Raw genomic sequence first — 18961 nt, forward strand, 5'->3', positions numbered from 1 at the left:
ACTATCTAGTGCACACGCACGCACGCACGCACGCACGCATGCACACACGCATGCACGCACGCACACTCACACATGTCTGTTTTATGAACTTCAGAGATAAAATACAGGGAAACAGAGCGAGAGTGAGATCTATTGGAGAACAACCTCTTACTCAGCTCAGCTCAAGTGGCCTCTTCATAGACTCACAGCCCCATCTGTACAATTACAGGCAGGGTATTCTGCTTCCCTGAGCCAGACACTTGTTTGTATGCGTGCAGATGGTTTTCCTCGGTGGCTGCTTTCATAAGGCTGCCTCAGATAGCTGTCGTAAACGGCACTGAATCTGAAAAGCACATTTTGATGGATTCAGCGGCCGTTTCAGATACAGTGTTCATTTTAGTATGTCAAGAGGAGAGCAGGGGCCCAAAGTTCTGTAGCCTACTCTGAATTAGAGGAGTTTTGTTGCTTTGCCATTAATCTACCAATGACAGTTATGAATTATAAAAGACAAAGGCTACGTTTTCTTTTTCATTAGTTTAAACAAAACAATAAACATCCAGTTGAGAAAACTAGCTGTAACTAAAAACTGGGACTATACTTCAGACCACTCACTAGACGGTCTACAGTACCAGCAAACCATAGAGGTATAATATAACTAGAGGGCGGATTGCCCCGTCCCCAGCTATTCATTTAAATGAAAGTGCTCAGTCGCGTTTTGAAGCACCCGGAAGTCTGCCGGAAGTAGAAATATTGGGTCGTTTTTTGAGTCGTTTCGAGCAGCCATAAAGTTATGAGCATGCGCACTAGTGTCCTTTTTGCGTCCTACGTCACAAACTACCTCCATGAACGAGCCTGTGTGTCGAGCCATGAAGGCGAGATATTTATTAAATACACTCGAGATGCATATTTATATGTAAATGCATACGTATTTATGTATAATATGTTTACATATTTATATTATATATTCTTATATATATAAATATCTCAGTATTTTTTGCTCGTGCATGTATTTCCAGAAGGAGCGAGTGCATTTTCCGGCAGCGGCTGCTGCCGCGGAACTGCCGCGGAACTGCTGGTGGAGGAGCGGCAGTCGCCGCCGGTGGAGCGGCAGCTGCCGGCGGAGCAGCGGAACTGCCGCGGAACTGCCGGTGGAGGAGCGGCAGCAGCGGAACTGCCGCGGAACTGCCGGTGGAGGAGCGGCAGTCAACTTATTTTTTCCGCCGATAAAGTATAGTTTTGGACCATGACGGAGGCGCGCCGACTCAGCAGACCTTGAGGCCAAGGAGTCGCGCCCGAGCGCCTCCAGGCGCGAGTGCCCGCGACGACCGGCCGATGGTCTGCTAGTCGACTCGAGTTATGTACCGATAGGCACAGAATCGTAAATAATATTGGTGGGGACTGCGTTACACAAACGCAGCACACTCCCAAAGCTGGCGCCGCCGGCAGCTCCGCGGCAGCAGCCGCTGCCGGAAAATGCACTCGCTGTCCCTCTGTATTTCTCCCCGCCTGCAGTTCCAGCTTTAGCCACTGGGGTGGCGGCTTCAATGTTTCTCAGCAACTCTGGGGGCTTGAGGCAAACCCATTATTTTGCTAAAGTTTGCCTTTTATAACCTTTCATATGCAAAAAACAAACAAACAAAAGAATCCGGCTTACTTACATTCATTCATGGAGAGAATTGTTTCAATCATTTGGAGCTTAATCCCCTCAAAAGGAACAGGAACTGTGAACCAAGAGGTTCTTTTCATTGAATAATTCAACTCTGGAAAAGACTTCAATGGAGCAGCCACAGTGTAGGTTTAGTCACGATGGACAGATATGAAGAAACTACTTCATGTTGCCATCAATTGATGCCACCACCAGGACTGTCTGGCGTTTGAGTTCTAATGTCAAATCGTTGCTCCCTTGATCGGTGCAGTAGTCACGCCAAAGCCCTCACAGATGAGAGATCCCACAGAATTGAGGGTGGGTGTCTGTCTGTCTGGAAGGTAAGATGGGGCGGTACTGTCTGCCCAGGAAATAAACAGACAGCATCTGTGATCAACACATAACAACGTTGGAGAGAGGAGACTAGAGCTGTGGAGAGGCAGCGATCATTAGCTCAGGAAATCCTGCAGTGTCACGAAGCCAAGAGAGATAGAGAGAGAGATAGAGATAGAGATAGAGAGAGAGAAAGGTGGCTTGTGGAGCAAACAGGGACAAAGTTACGATTAGGACCGCAGCGTAAAGAGATAGCGGGTGCAAATTAATGAGAGAGAGGGAAACCCATGGTTGTTTCTGAGAAAGGCCTGGAGACATCCCTCTCTCTCTCTCTCTCTCTCTCTCTCTCTCTCTCTGTGTGTGTGTCTCTCTCCCTCTCCCTCTCTCCTTCCATCTCTGTCACTCTCTCTCTCTCTCTCTCTGTGTTCTACAGGCTGGCAGGAGGTCTGTCACGGCTGTCAGAACTTGTCTGATCTCATGCTGCATGCTGACGCTGTGTATTGATGCCACTCAGATTAGTATTAATCTCCAACCCAAAGCCACCCTAGAACCAGTTTTTAGATGAGTTTTGTTTACCTCTAGTAATGAATTCCTGTCCATAGAATGTCAGACCAACAAGTAAGATGCCATGTCAAGTGAGGGTAATGAGACTAGCATACTCATTTACTTGAAGCTAGAACAAAAAATTGTAAACTAATCCACATAGACAATAAATGTAGACAAATATACTACATGAATTCCAACAACCACGGTTGTCACTGAGGACACAACTACAGTACAACATCATTCATTACTAGACAAGTGCACTCCTCGGAGCCCAGGTCTCCGCCCAGGCCGGTTTGCCTACCCAGGCCGTGAAATTTGGAAGGCAGTCATAGCCAATTGGAATGGAATCTGAGAAAATCTGAGTTGATCACCTGACCCAAGAGATAATGTGTACCAATTTCTGTGCGCTTTTAACAAAATCTGTAGGAGTGGGCCTAGCGGTCCAGGCGCATACCACATAGGCCTGACAGCGTGTCGCAGGTTCAATTCCCAATCCCAACTACCTTTGCTGCGTGTCACCCCCCCCCATCTCTCTCCCCATTTCCTGTCAGCCTACTCTCCTCTCAATAAAGGCAGAGAAAAAAAGGCCAATACAATATCTTTATAAAAAAAATCCGTAGGAGTAGTAGCAAAAAATCTATTCTGGTACAAAAGGCCGGGGCCTTTCCAAGATCCACATTTTTATTGTACGACCTACGGTTAAAGAATTATAGGCCAAAGAACGGACGGACGGCAGGGCCGAAAAATTGTTTCTGACCTTCTGCCTGGAGGAAACGAAAAACTCAAGGCCACTTTATTGTGAAACAGCCCAAAATAAAAGGCTGTACAATTCAGCTTGAAACCAGCAGCTTATTGAATCTTTTGCTCACACAAAGTTAACCCTCTGGGTGGAGGTGGTTGCACATAATGTGTCATCACTCATCACTGATGTGACCTGACCAAAGCTTGACTCAAGTAGAGCCAGTTATATAGTTTGACTGTTATATATAGGCCATTGTTTAGCTTTTTTGTATCTGTATCTGTATCAGCAGTTATGCAGCCGACGTGTACCAATTTAACAACTTTAATTTAAAAACTAAAATGACAAAAGAAAAGTCATTTTTCATATTTCACATTTTTCCCCTGGGGAAAAAAGTAAAAAAAAAATATGACGCATCTTTCACATGGGGGCATACACTTAATTTGGGGTCTACTTAAATGTTTTCAATGCAATTTTTTATCGTCCCGCCACCATTTATACAAAACCTATCTGGAAACATGAATCACCCTATTTCTCCCCCCACCATGAAGAAAGCATTCTCTCTCAAATAGGCTATCATGATTACTGCGGCATGTCATGGCGTCTTTAAGTGGTTAAATAAAACAAATCCAGTTCATGTACTTTATATTTACTTGTTTGCTTGTTCAATGTATTAAAGTAAAATGTTCTTTTCATATATCGAGTTAAATTTTTACTTAAGGAGCACCTTAAATAAAATCTGGCATCGGCCGGGCTCAAATCACTGCTTTGACTCGACCAAAGCTTGCCTCAAGAGACAGTATCTTTTATTTCCCCCGTCTGTGATGGAGTCAAGCCAGCCAGTTTCCTCCCTCGTCTCCATTCCAGGACTCGACCGCACCATGTCAAGTCATTTATGTGGCCACTGAAGCACTTAAACATCACCAACAATCTGTGCAATCTGTTTGCATTACCATGGCCGGAGGCTCTCTCCTTTATACAACAAGCGTTGGCGTGAAACGAGCTATGTAAGGGCTAATAGGATCGTGAACCCCACTACACTCTCCTCCCCTCAGCCCTCCATCCGTTCCGTACGTCATGGGATGGATTTCCCCAGTTTTCAAAGTGTGTGTGTGTGTGTGTGAGTGTGGGGGGGGGGGGATTCACGCCCCCAGCTGGAGTGTAACCCCCTGGCCTTTCTCTGTTTTCCTCCATCACACAACACAGCCCAGAAGACACAATGGAGGACAGCAGCAGACTGCTATCGACAAACTGCCTGCCTTCTGTCCATCCTCCTGCCCACACACATTCAAACTCAGCCACGTGCACACCACACACACGAACAGACAGAGATGCTGGGGTAATATGAGACATTTGCAGACACTAACTCAAACAAACACCAGATCGTGTCCCTCCCCTCATTTAGATGCTGATGTAATCCTTTGTGCGACCAATGGTAGCTCTGCAGTGCTATGACAAAGCAAGGCAGGTCTATTTGTAAAGTGCATTTCAACAACAAGGCAAGTAGGCAACTCAAAGTGCTTTACACAAAACAATAAGAGACATAAACACAGCCGTGCGACGTCCACAAGAGTACAAGAGTACGTCTCTTAACAAACACCAAATCGTGTCCCTCCCCTCATCAGATGCTGATGTAATCCTTTGTGCGACCAATGGTAGCTCTGCAGCGCTATGACAAAGCAAGGCAGGTCTATTTGTAAAGCACAATTCAAAAACAAGGCAACTCAAAGTGCTTTACGCAAAACAATAAGAGACATAAACACAGCCGTGCGACGTCCTCCCGAGGACGCACCCCATGAAATATTCAGGCCTAGCACACATTTTAATCATTGATATGCAGCATAGCAACAGTGTGGCAGCCGGCGTGAGCTCTAAGCGTGAATGCACACAAACTCAGCAAGCAGACACTGTAGGACCGCAGACACTGCTTCGACCCTTGCTGAGCTGCCTGGGACAGGGTTGAGCAGACTACAGACTCCTATCCGACAGACAGGATAGGAGACTACGAGAGCACACACACAAAAAAAATAAAGGTGCCAACTGGAACCGAAGGTGGTTCTTCTGAGTGATGCTCATATAGAAGATACATTTTTAGTTCCAGAAAGAACCTTTCAGACCATTATTTTAATGGTTCCAGAAAGAACCCTTCTTAACCACTTAAACCTTATATGCTTCATCGAACAGTGTCTCCCAGGGCTCTGTACTTGGCCCACTCCTTTTCTATCCTCTACACCAAATTTCTTCATCAAAAATAGCCGATCTACAAGCTCACAACGCGTGGCAACGCGACACGTTGTGAGATTGTATATTGGCTATTTTTGGCAAATGTTTCAGCCTATTAATACATGGTTTAAGTGGCTAATGGATGATTATTAGAGGAACCATTTGTGGTTCCTCAAAGAACTTTGACAAAAAAGGGTTCTCTAGAACCATATGAGGAACATGAAGAAATATTCACTAAATAAAATGGTTCTTTAGTAGGTGATGCTTCTTTGTGCAACCATATAGCCTTTTAAAGAACAATTTAAGAACCATTATCTTTCTGTGTGTAGTATGGGAGACAGAGACACTGACTTGGACAAATTGAGAGAGAGATGGAGAGAAACATGCAGACCAACGTGTAAGGTTAAGTCACCAGGGATCTGTAGAGTGAGACTGGCTGGAAAGTAACCTGACTCCAGTTCAACGACACTGTCTATTCATTGCTTCGGACATATTTTGTAAACACAGACCATTGTCCAGTTAGTAGCTTGATTGATTGAATACTTTCTAAAACAGTACAGCAAGTACAATCAATTACGCAAGCAATGCTAAAAGGATAACACAAAAAGCCCTGAGGGCATGTTTCCATTGTGGTAATCTTACAATAAATGCACGGAATCTCTGTACGTACATCTGTATTTTACGTAATTCGACAACCGTTCGACCAACCAACTTCAAATTCGGCAGACGACCCGGGGGGGTTGAGTGCACGGTGTCGGGTCGATCGGATAAGCGGGAGTCCATAACTGCCAGAAAAGGCTCTGGCCATGGGCCATGGCCCAAATGAGCCAATTGATAGCCATGGTAACCCCAGCCTTAGCTTGATTTGGCAAATTCCCCACACCTGTCGAATTCCCCACACCAGACATTAGTCAGTCCACTTTTCACAGTCAGTTTGCACTCTTCAGACATTCTCCACACATACACACAGACGTTTACCACTGCACAAGGACTTTTCCATATGGGCTGGCACAAAAGGGACACAGACAGACAGACAGACAGACAGACAGACAGACAGACAGACAGACAGACAGACAGACAGACAGACAGACAGACAGACAGACAGACAGACAGACAGACAGACAGACAGACAGACAGACAGACAGACAGACAGACAGACAGGACAGACAGACCGACCGACGGTTAAAACAGATACAGTATTGCATAACAGGGTGGGGCATGCATTCCCTATTTGTATCGTTCCCAACTAGCGTAGTTCCCGACTAGACCGATACCCAACGGGCACCGGTCTACTATGTATTCAATTCATAACCAGGACATACACAAGACATACAATACAATACAAATCATCATCAAAACCAGGAGCAATAAAAGGTAATGTATACAGAAACCATGCTGACGGTAGTCTCTGGTGGCAAGCGAGACGACATTTCTAGGTCCTGTTGCAATTTGCGGACAGGTGCTATTTTGGGTGGTTTTGAATGAGGATAGACCAGGGAGTTGTAAAGTTTGATGGCTGGTGGTAGGGTGTTCCACATTTTGGTGGCAGAGTAGTAGAATGCATTAATCAGCCATGTTTTATTTATGTTTTATTTTTAGACATTTCATTTGGAGTGTGAGTCTTTAGTCAATGGGCTAAACGTGCCTAACCACCTGTGTGGTCCTTAAAGGCCTTAGAAGAACTTTGAATAAAACGGTAATAACAATGTAATAAATAGGTATATGTATAAGTTTCCATTTAGTGAAAAAAAAGATGATTGGTAACACTGTTAAAGTAAGCTTTAACCACTCAAAGCCCCCAATACGTCATTATACAATGAATAGCTAAAATAGCAGAACTACAAGCTCAACGAGTGGCAATTTGATGTGTTGAGCTGGTAGATCTACTATTTTTGCTATTTAGCAACAACAAAAAATCTGATCATCTTGAACATTTAGAAAGTTAACATGCACATCTTTTGGGGGGGGGGGGGGGGGAGAAAGCTATTTTCACTTGTAGTTGAGTAATATTCGTCCAGGAGTATCTATACTTTGACTCAAGAACAGAGGTTGAGTAGGCTACTTTGTCCATCACTGAGGACAGCATTATGGCATATGCAGTTATGAGAGAATGTGGGGGAATACAGGGGACAGTCTAGAGGGGGTACCAATTTAGGTGGGTGTGGCATCAGCCACCTCATCACCAGTACGATTCAATGGCATTCAGGGAGTAAATTATCCTCTTGTGTGTGTATAGGTTCTACTCTCTGACAGCTAATGGCCAGGGCCTTTTGTAGAGGCTTTTGCGAGGGGATATCCTGACTGGGAGTGATCTCACATTTTGGCAACGTAACTATGGAGTCACCGTAGCAACAGCTGAGACCCTGGCTGGCACCATGTTTAAATGTAAGCCCACCCACCCCACTCCTAGTTGCTTTATCACCTAGGAGACAGAGAAAGGAGAGGGTCTGTACAGCAGCACCCTTGAGGAAAAAAAACATAAGCCCTCCTAAACCGCTCACCCTTTGCCTGCTTTTGGAATGGGTTGTCTGGTTCTGATTTACACTAGGGGTGCAAAAGTTAATCGGACTAATCCATTTTATCAATTATAAAAATACAAATAAATCCATAATCTATCGTTTAATAAAACAATGTATTAATAATCTATATCTATTTCGGGCATGTCATTATAGGTGAAAAGTTTCGAAAACTGTAAAAACAAGATTTAAGTAGTGAAAATATCCAATCTACAAGTCAACTAAAATGTAAAGATCGTGACAGACCTAACTGGCAGACAGACCAACCAACCAACCGACTGGGTTATACTGTACTAGCTGTGTCATTGCAACTGAAAACTTAGCTGTGTGTGTGTGTGTGTGTGTGTGTGTGTGTGTGTGTGTGTGTGTGTGTGTGTGTGTGTGTGTGTGTGTGTGTGTGTGTGTGTGTGTGTGTGTGTGTGTGTGTGTGTCTCTCTATCCTATGCGCTAACAAAAGGCGAGATATTGAGCCTTGGTTACAATGGAGAAATGAAATATTAGAATCTGAGGATGCCACAGTGCAACAAAAGGGTTCTCACGGTATACCTGTATGCAAATGCTGGTGAGAGTTCAAACTCATAAGAGGACAGCAAACAGGCTCCACAAGCTGTGTAAAGAGGGCTCAGGGTCTAATGCAACTGACAGCACCAAATTGGAGTAAGGGTGAATTGTGCTTCAGATTCACCATGTTATTCACCAAAAATAACAGTGTTGTCACATTGTGCCACTTGAAAATGTGTTCATTTCTGCGAGCAACGCAAGAAATATTCAAAAAATATTCCTAAAGTCAATCAAAAATCAATAATCTCATGTTGTGAGATTATAGATCTCACGTTGTGATCTCACGTCTGACTCTTTTGTTTGGACAAAAAAATGGACAATATACAAAAAAAAAGTATATTGATTTATTTTAATAACACATTTACGTCTTGTTTTACACATTCAATTTAGCACACAATTACTGTCATATCTTGATAAAATGTTGATTTTAACAAGCAAAAATACGTTCCAATTAAGTATTAACACGGGTGATTAGCGGGCCTGTCACACTGATTTGTGCAGTGTTGGTCAGCAGCCTGGCACTCTGCAGCTACACGATGGTTCGAAAAAAGAGCAACGTTTTGGAGTACTTTGATTTGAAAGACGATGGGAAAATTGTGTGTAGGTTGTGTCCAGTGGAAATGGCATACAAGAATTCAACTGGAGCGATGAGAAATCACATCCAATATACTGTAAACACAACAGTAAAACACCTGGCTGGACATGAATCACCAAGGCGAGAGTAACGCTGGAGGTAGTCAAACACACACTGCCCACCACCAATGTGATTTTAACCCAACTCATCACACAGATGAGCAGTAGACAATGCTACCACTCAGTTTTGTTGAAGGCAAAGACTTCGATAAACTACATCAAGCCGGAATACAAGGTCTGGCGAAAATGATAACATTGAGGTTGGAGGTGGAGCATAATATGGCAGTTACGAACGATTCATTCAACAGATTGATATGTATCATTCAAAGTAGTCACCTGTTGTAATGATTAAATGTGACGTTTGTCTGAAATGAATGCATTTGTAGATTAGCCACGAGCCTTGAGTGTTCATACTGTATAAATTAGACACTGTAGTTCAATTTGCGGTCATTTTACGGCCATGCATTATGCAGGCATAATTCATTTGGCCTACTTTCCTGCACCGATTAATCGAATAAATGAGTCAGTGAAATTAATCGTTCCACACATCCCTAGTCCTAAAGTTGAATAAGATGGCACCGTTCCTGTCTAGCTGTTTAGCTAAGAATCCCCATCGATGAAGTCATTGGTAGGCAGGTTTCTGAACTGTCCACAGCCCAGCTCTGAGACACAGAGAGTGAGTAGACAGAATTGGTGCCATCTTATGATGTGCATGACTGAGGACCAATTATATGAAGATATGGTTTCAAATGGGTGAAGTGCTCCTTGAATGACATGCCAAAATAAGGATGCCAAGTTGAAAGTGCATGGTTAAATCCCTCCATTTGGACATGACCTGCTATTCAGATGTGTCCCAGGGAATGTGATGAGCGTTTGAACTCCTTACACCAGGCACAGCAGCATCGCGTTGGAAGAGGCCTGAGGCAAACAGAAGATGGCAGGGACTTACATCAAACTACAGCTGGACTGCAGCTAAATCTGAAGGGCAGTACTGTATAATGAGGTGCACTCACTTCTTCATCATACAAATATAAATCTATAATTCATTAGAGTGAAGCATTATGTCAAAACAAATTAAATCAAACTTGATTTATATAGCACATTTCAAAAATCAAGTGCAACTCAATGCACTTCACAGAAAATTATTATTTAGAAAAGAAAGGAAACAAACAAATAATAATAATAATAATAATGTAGTGGCAACAAATAAATAAAGAAATGGTTGGGTGGTTTTGGACATTTTATTTGTCAGTCAGAGTTATAGTGTCTATAATGTGAATTCCTGGATATGAACTGTTAATTAAAGGGATACTTCACTCTCGGGCCGGGGACACATTTAAAAAAAATATTAAAAATAAATGAAAAAAGTTATGGAAAATTCATGGCCCCCTCACGCATTAGAGTGTCCTACTAATGCGTGAGGGGGCCATGAATTTTCCATAACTTTTTTCATTTATTTTTAATATTTTTCTTAAATGTGTCCCCGGCCCTAAAGTGAAGTATATGTATAAGGTGAAGTAGCATATCCCATGTCATGTTTAAGCTGTTGATTAAAAAAGGTGAATGTTGCTGCGATAGCAATACTTTCCAGGACTATCCCACTAACGTTATTTTCATCCCCTGTGCTCATCAAACAGACTGTGGTCACAATACGCCTATATTTCAACGTCAATTCATTCATTAATACAGTAGGTTTAACAGACTCCTCTCTAATGCGCAATTATCAGATCTTGCCTATCTTTGAAAGATGTGTGTGGTTACGGTAGTCAGTGCCTGACCATTAGAACAGGACTTGAGACATGAAAACTAGTGTGTTTGAATAGGCCCTCCCCAAATCTGCTTTACTCGTATCAAAGCATGTACATGCTCTCTCTCCTACACACCACACGTCTTAGTAGAAAATCTTATATTTTATATTTTTTCATCTCAGCCATCTTTCTAATCGTTCTGGTTGCAACGTCCTTTATAATATCTTTGAAGCCCATCTGTTTAGCCAGTTCACACTCAATGCCAAGTATTGCCTGGTTATTCACCATCCTTTGGCTCATTGTGCCGCACAACTTGTGCAAATAGTTCTGTATTATTTTCACTTTGCCGAAATTTCACATATGCAGTGGTACACGGTTATTGTTGACATATGAGATTATGGTTTTTGGTGACCTATGAGATTCTGTAAGTTGGCTGCATTTTTATTTGTGTCTAAAGCCCTTGCTATCTCCCTCTTTTACTTTTACCTTTACTTTCTTTAGCAAGGAAATTCAACATTAGAAGGCATTTTGCGGACACAGTTGCAAGTGTGTGTGTGTGTGTGTGTGTGTGTGTGTGTGTGTGTGTGTGTGTGTGTGTGTGTGTGTGTGTGTGTGTGTGTGTGTGTGTGTGTGTGTGTGTGTGTGTGTGTGTGTGTGTGTGTGTGTGTGTGTGTCCGGAGCTAAACTTGCAAACTGCTGGACCAATTAGCGCCACATTTCTTTTGCACACTGCCAGTATGCCAAAGAAGTACCTCCACTCATTTACTTCACATAATGTTTTACACTATTTTGAAAAATATAACTTTATTTATTTATTTTTTGTCATTCATTTGACTGGTTCTCAACACCCAAGTTTGTTTTTAAGATTCCTAATGCTACAGACACCTTTACAGACTGGGGTAATCAGGACAAAGCTGTTGGTACCTGGTTGGGTGTCAGAGGAAGCAGGCCAGCCTTAAGCCGGGGGGCTAGTCTGAATTTAGAGAGCCATTAACCATTTTAGGGAAAAGATGAAAGTGTAATGGACACAGGTCCATTGGGGATAGATTGTCACAATATGGCATTGTGGGAACAGGATATGAAGAGGAGGGAGACAGAGGGGGAGAGACAGAGAAAGACAGACAGAGAGAATGAGTGGTAGAGAGGGAGAGAGAGGGAGAAAGAGGGAGAATGACCTAGTTACGCCTATTACTGATAATAACCCCAGTCTAGGTGTCCTGGAATTATAGTTGGTCTTTTGGCTAGGCTGTGCAGATGGCAGGGAAGGCCAAAATCATAAGACACAAAATCAGGGACACAATCCCTGGCCCATTGTATAGCACTGGTACAACTGGTATAGGTGGACGCACCAATTATCTCCCAAGGCCCAGGTTAGACACACTGATAGCTGGATGGCAGACGGTCACGGCAGCATTTCTGCTCTATCACTCCCTTTGCCACCCCTCCCCTCCCCTCTCCTGCCTCCAGTCTGGTGACGTCAGCTGCCCAAACCACACGACACTGCTGCAAACAGCACACCTGCTGGCTTCACATTCCTGGTGGATTCGCTCCAGCCTCAGCTTAAGCTCATCCTTAAAAGCACAGACACAGGTCTGTTTACAACCTGAGCTGCACACAGTCACGTTCCTATACAGCACTGGCAGCATTCTGCATCACCCCCCTCCACCCCCAACGGGTGACAGTGGTTCAAATGCAGTACAGCAGACTGAAACTAGATATCAAAGGGACAACGAGCACAAATGGTTGCTTCATGTTCCCTTGTTGCACACAGGTGGCTCTCTTGATGCCTTTAAATGTCTCCCTGACAGTGACAGGTCTTACTTGAAAAGCGCTTCTGATGTGTCTGATGTGCGCGCGGAGGATCCACCCAAGATCCTTTTGTTTCCCCACAACTTTGCATCCTGCAGAAAAGCTCTAATATCTTGAAAATGAATGAACGGATGATCACCTGCTTTTGAAGGCTGAGCCCAAAGCAAGGCAAAGGAGTCTTGAAGTGGAGAGACAAAAGGAAGAAATAGACATGGTTTAATCACAAGGCCTCCTTCTGTTTAATATCATATGCAACTTATCCATTTCCCTACTACTGCTGAAGTCTACGTATGAAGGCAAACATCAAGCACCATCCTGATTAATAATATCAATAATCATCTATCATGGTCTCTCATCAATACACCTGGATGCGTTTTGGCAACGTTTTATGCCAATGAGGAGCCACAGTGTTCATTGATGATGCTCATTCTTCCAGTGCAGCAATAGGATAGCTTATGTGCATTATTGATGCAAGAGGCTGGTGGAAATGGCATGAGCTGGCATGATACTATGACTGAGTGAGTGTAAATGATCGCTATTAAATAGTGTCTCTATATGCCTGGTAATGTACTTTCTTCCTTTATCAACTTGTGTCTTTTCAAATCCACTTTACAATTATTCCACACATGTTAATGTGTAAAAATTTATAAAACAAGTAAAGCGGTAACCCTGCGATAGAAACTCGTCAAAGTGTAACAAACAAGCAAATGCCATGTAAAAAAGCATGCATCGTTTCCACCTGATGCTATAGTGCAGACCTCAATAGCTCCATGGCTACATGGATGCATGTTGCACCCTGTCAACTTTGATGTGCAGGTGTCATGCCCTGTCTGTCCCGCTGATCTATGATGATGCCTAGGGACCAAACACCCCTTTTAGTGGAGGATTGTCATGATAATAATGTGTCATACTGGCCCTGGGCAATCCGAATTCCTGTAGATAGACAGGCCTATAATATCCCATTAAGACCGGGAAAGCATCTGTGTAATTTTTTGATTTTAACCAATTTTAGCATCATTTTATTATACTTTGGCTATTAAAAAAATAGCAGATATACAAGCTCATAGCGTGGCACCAAGTGTGTATGAGCTTGTAGATCTGCTATTTTTTTTAAATCATGAAAATAAATTGGTGCAAATCTTTAAATATATATATTTTTAAAGGGAACATTTGTAACTCAAATCTTTGCTTCTGGGGGTCCCTGGAAGAAAATATTTTGAGATGGGTATCCTTAGCCAAATACATTTTGGGGGTCCTTGACATGAAAAAGTTTCAGAACCACTGGATATTATAGCAACATATGTGTTTCGGAAACCCGTTAGGATATAAAGACATTTGTAGAATCGACCTCAGATTTTAATGGGATATTGTATGTCAAACAGAGAATATCTTTCCTAGTAGTAGCCTATGATTGCACAGGCAGAAGAAGCATTGTGACAGAGACCAGTCGAGTATACCTGCATGCTTGCACTGCCTATGCTGCGTTCTGCTGCCAGGTCAGAGACAATTGCACCACTATGCTCTGGGATGGGAATTGAGGTGTATGGAACAGGTGACTAACCTGAATCGTGCACGTATATTCCGTATCATCCAGGAGCCTGACGGTACAGTTGTATTCTCTCTCAAGGTTCCTGATGCTGCCACTCATAAATCGGCTCAACATCTTCTCGGGATGACTGGTCTTCTGCGTCTAGGACCAGAACAATAAACTGAACACGGCATCTAAAGTAATCTGGTCACATTGACCTCATTTTTCCCTATCTTTAAAAACGAGCTGCAGCTTCGGATCATGCAACTGCCGATGTGATGCGGAGCAGCACTGCCGTCCCATGAAGTCTTCGTGCACTGTGTGGGCCTGTGCATAAAGAGAAGAGTCAAATGATACCCGCATCCAGATCCACGGGCAGTTCACCCTTGTGCTGTGTAGCCGAGCGATGGATTATCATCAGTGTTGCCATGTCCGCTTGTTATAAGCGACTTTGAGCGTCCTTTTCTGTAAAGTTGCTTGTAAATGTTTTTTTGGGCTTGTTTCTAAAGTGTAGTTGCCTATTTTGGGCTTGTTTCCTCCTAATGTTGAACTTGTTTATAAAGCAGTGGTTCCCAAACATTTTCATGTCAAGGACCCCCAAACTAATATGTATTTGTTCACCAACCCCTGATCTAAAAAATATTTTGTGCCAGGGACCCCATACAAGATTTGTGTTTTTTTCCCGAAAATATTCCTCTTTTTTTGGAAAATAGCAGATCTGCAAGCTGACATACTCTGTGAGCTTGTAGATCGGCTATTTTCAAATAGCCATGCAATATGTTTAAAGGGCGAAGGGGGCTTGCTTCTTTTGGGCTTGTTTTCCTAGACCCTGGTTGCTTATTTCTATCGCAATATCTGGCAACACTGATTATCATTCACCATTCACCGATGCAATTTGAGCAAGAGGGCGGTTCCCCCTGGAAACTGACGTCAGTGAGAACCAACGGGCATGTTGGGCATTTCTGCCCACTTAATATGCAACATTATTCTCCAAGTTCTGAGTGTGACGCCACTATTCTTCGGGCCAGGCAGCACATTCTCAAAAGAGCTTAGGTTTGGAGGTACTCTAAAGTCTAGATACTCTGCTGGCACAAGACAAAATAAGTAAATAAATAAATACATGTACATATCTTAACGTGAAATGCACCTGTTAATGTTTTTACTTATCAGTCCGACTCCGAATATGTAGGCTATAAAAAGCCTCCAATCTACCTAAAAATACACATTTTCTACTCGTATCGTGTCGATGAGTGACAAATATTGCTACAAATTGATAAATCAATTTAAGTCATACCGTCAGATATATCAAAGATGCTCTACCAATATTCGCTCACGCAGTTATCCACTACAATGCACAATGAAATTGTTATAATAATAGACTACTACTATTATAATAATGTGCAGCTTTGCCGTTTGTGAAGTGGCTAGTGCCCCCCAGTGGTGGAAGAAGTACTGAAATGTATTACTTTAATAAGTAAAAATATCAATACCACAATGTAGAAATACTCTGTTACAAGTAAACAGTCCGGAATTCAACATTTACTAGAGTAAAGGTACAAAAGTATTGGCATCAAAATATAGTTAAAGCTCCAAAAGTAAAAGTACTCATTATGCAGTATGGCCGACAAACTGCATTTCACAAGTTATGTATAAAAATCTTTTGAAAATAGCAGATCTACAAGCTTACAAAGCGTAGCGTTGTGAACTTGTAGATCGGCTATTTTCAAATAGCCAAAGTATAGTGTTGAAGTGATTAATGTATGTTTTGTAATAATATTCAAAATCTGCAGTAAGGAGGAAGGAGTAACTAAAGTTTTCAAATTGTAGTGGTCTACTAGTGGAGTAAAAGTACAATATTTGTCTCTGAGATAGTAGTAGAAGTAAAAGTATTGAAAATGGGAAATACTCCAGTAAAGTAAAAGTACCTCAAAAGTACAGCACTTGACTTGAGTACATGTACTTTAAGTTACTTTACACCACTAGTGCCCCCTGTCTGTTGGTTAAGGCTATGGATACAACGTCCACGCGGTAGAATGCCAAATCTCCATTATTATGGCAGCAAAATGTATTCAAATGTTGCCGGAATTTCTCAACGTGCGTCGTGAGATCAAATTAATAAAGATTATTATTATAAATTGCAGGCACACGAACCAAAAGACAGCCCTTGTGCCGTGACATTGTCTCGCAATGCCGTGACCCGGATTCGAACCGGGGTTGCTGCGGCCACAACGCAGAGTACTAACCACTATACGATCACGGCGAGCTACCGGGGCTGGTGACGAGACACAGAGTTTTTACTATTATAAAGCAAACGTCAGACGTATACGTCAGCGTGTGGTTGGTCTGAGTAGACCAGTTAACAGAATCTCTATTAAGATAACATTAACCGTTGCAACATATGGATGAGTTGGAAAATTAATGCCGAATTAGTCAAAGAAAAAAACATATATGTAGAAATTCGAGAATTAATTCGAATTTTTAAGAAATCACTCATAAGCTACGCGATATAATGTCTGCTCTGTCCCGTTGCCGAGCGTGTATTCAAATGATTTGAAGAAATTGTCACATTTATATGGTAGGCTAGGCTACGGACTCGGAGGTCTTTATCTTAATACTCTAATCAAAATACTCATGGAATGGTGGATTTCTCTTGACCAACGCGCAACATAGCCTATTAAAAGCAAGCACATAATCAGGACACCTTTGAATGGCAGTCAAACAAATAAAGCTCCCACAAACACACAAAACATTTAAATGCAATCGAGTCAGTTTAACAATTATCCAACGAAAGTACCTGCAGGCTCCTCGTGACAGACGTATATTTTTATGGGGTGCCGGGATCAGGTCGAGTGGGCACCTAAAAACTGTGGGCACCTCAAATTAATAGGCATTTTTTTCTAAAATGTAAAAAACGTAAAAATAATAAAAATAATAATACATGGTGTGGAAAATTGTTGGAAATAATGTAAAGTAGACTATACATGATTTGATGTACGGTACATCATTATCATCAGATCAGACCTAAATTTACCCTCCAACTTATTATCACAAGAAAGGAGCGGGGAATAGGACCTAACCTAAACCTAACCCTAACCATAACCTTAGTGGGGAACATAGAACCCGGGGAACATATATGACCCCAGTAAATTACCTACCTGGGTTCCATCTTGAAGGCTCTCCGGTAACAAAAACGCCGAAAGAGTGATCAAAAAGGTCAACCAAAGAATACGCTTTTTGTATAGGATTGGACGTCTAGTCAGTAAGAATACGCTGAAGATTCTTGCAGGGGCCCTCATACAAGGTTATTATTACGATTATGCATGCTCCTCATTAGCCCTGAAACATGACTGTCATGATGAACCATGGCTAGCTCCTCATGGTATCACAACACCTCCAAGGCCTTAAAAACAAGGCTCCAAACATCCCAAAACAAACTAGTAAGGCTACTTCTTGGCCTCAATCACAAAACCCATCTAACCCCTGCTCATTTTGCTAGGATTGGATGGCTTAGGGTTGAGGACAGAGTACAGCAACTTGCTATGGGCCTGGTCTTCAAGATACCCCACAACATTGGGATCCCCCTGTATTTGTCAAAATACTTCCAAAACGTTAATGAAATCCACGATCATAACACCAGAGGCAGCTCCACGAATCATGTTCAACCCAGATTTGGCTCAACAAAGGGAATGAACTCGTTCTCATGCTATTCATCAAAAACGTGGAATGCCCTACCAAAAGGAGTAAAGGAGTGTAAAACCCTACTCACTTTCAAAACTGACCTAAAGATACACCTTCAGGAGGCTGCAATTCGTAAATGGCCCCTGTCTAAGTCTTAACCTACCCCACCTGCCCCTGTTTTTTTCTTCTCTTGCCCCATTTAGCCTATAAGAAATACATGTAAAATAAAAATATTAATACATAATCATAAAAAATGGGCTCTTTGTACTGGTTTACCTGCCAGAGCCAGAGAGGGTCTGTGATTATCTGTCTATGCATATTAATGAGGTAATGCCTTGGTTAATTATTACCCAGAATTTAATTATTTTTTAAATTAAACTTTTTAAAGCTTATAATGGAAGTCAAAGGCGATGGAATTGGTTTGAATCCTTGCCCAAATTGGAGATGGCTGACGTCACAGCACTGCCACTGACGTCATAGATTACTGTCCTCGTTGACTGGCCACATGAAGTCCGAGATCCAGACGAAAATGGGGGTGACAATTTAAGGACTGTTTTTAATACCTCAACAAAAAGAATGAAAAAAGAAAAAAAGACCATTACTGCATCAAAAGTAATCAACAAACTACTATAAAAATTTGGCCAAATTGTCAAATAATATAAGAGAGGCAAATAATTTAAAAATAGCAGATCTACAAGCGAGGCGCTGTGAGTTTGTAGATTTGCTATTTTCACAATATATATATATATATATACTGTATATGGAACCGAGTCAAGCTAAATGTAATGCCTCAACTCCTACAATTCCAAGTGCTTGTCAGGGTGGGGGGGGGGGGGTCCCCAGGTGGGGGGGGGGGGGGTCCCCAGTTCAAATATGATTATTTTGGCGGTCCCCAGTTCAAATATGATTATTGTGGGGGGTCCCCAGTTCAAATATGGTGTTTGTGGTGAGCAGCTTACAGTTGGGATTTTAGAATGCCTTCGAGTTCATGAATGAGAAAACGGTCTGAAATCATTTACCATT

At 42.3% G+C, this 18961-nt stretch overlaps 1 protein-coding gene across 2 annotated transcripts in view; it reads right to left on the bottom strand.

The window, feature by feature from the left end:
* The window catches only part of frmd5a (FERM domain containing 5a), a 79777-nt gene extending 65294 nt beyond the window's left edge, over positions 1 to 14483 (bottom strand). For both annotated transcript variants that reach the window (XM_080437978.1, XM_080437977.1), the window contains exon 1: positions 14294 to 14483. In XM_080437978.1, the coding sequence (XP_080294104.1) occupies positions 14294 to 14395 (102 nt within the window). In that variant the 5' untranslated portion in view covers positions 14396 to 14483. The remainder of the gene's footprint in view (positions 1 to 14293) is intronic.
* Positions 14484 to 18961: the final 4478 nt, after the last annotated feature.

The sequence above is a fragment of the Gymnoscopelus braueri genome, assembly GCF_963280865.1.
Source record: "Gymnoscopelus braueri genome assembly, chromosome: 9".
Classification (NCBI taxonomy): Eukaryota; Metazoa; Chordata; class Actinopteri; order Myctophiformes; family Myctophidae; genus Gymnoscopelus; species Gymnoscopelus braueri.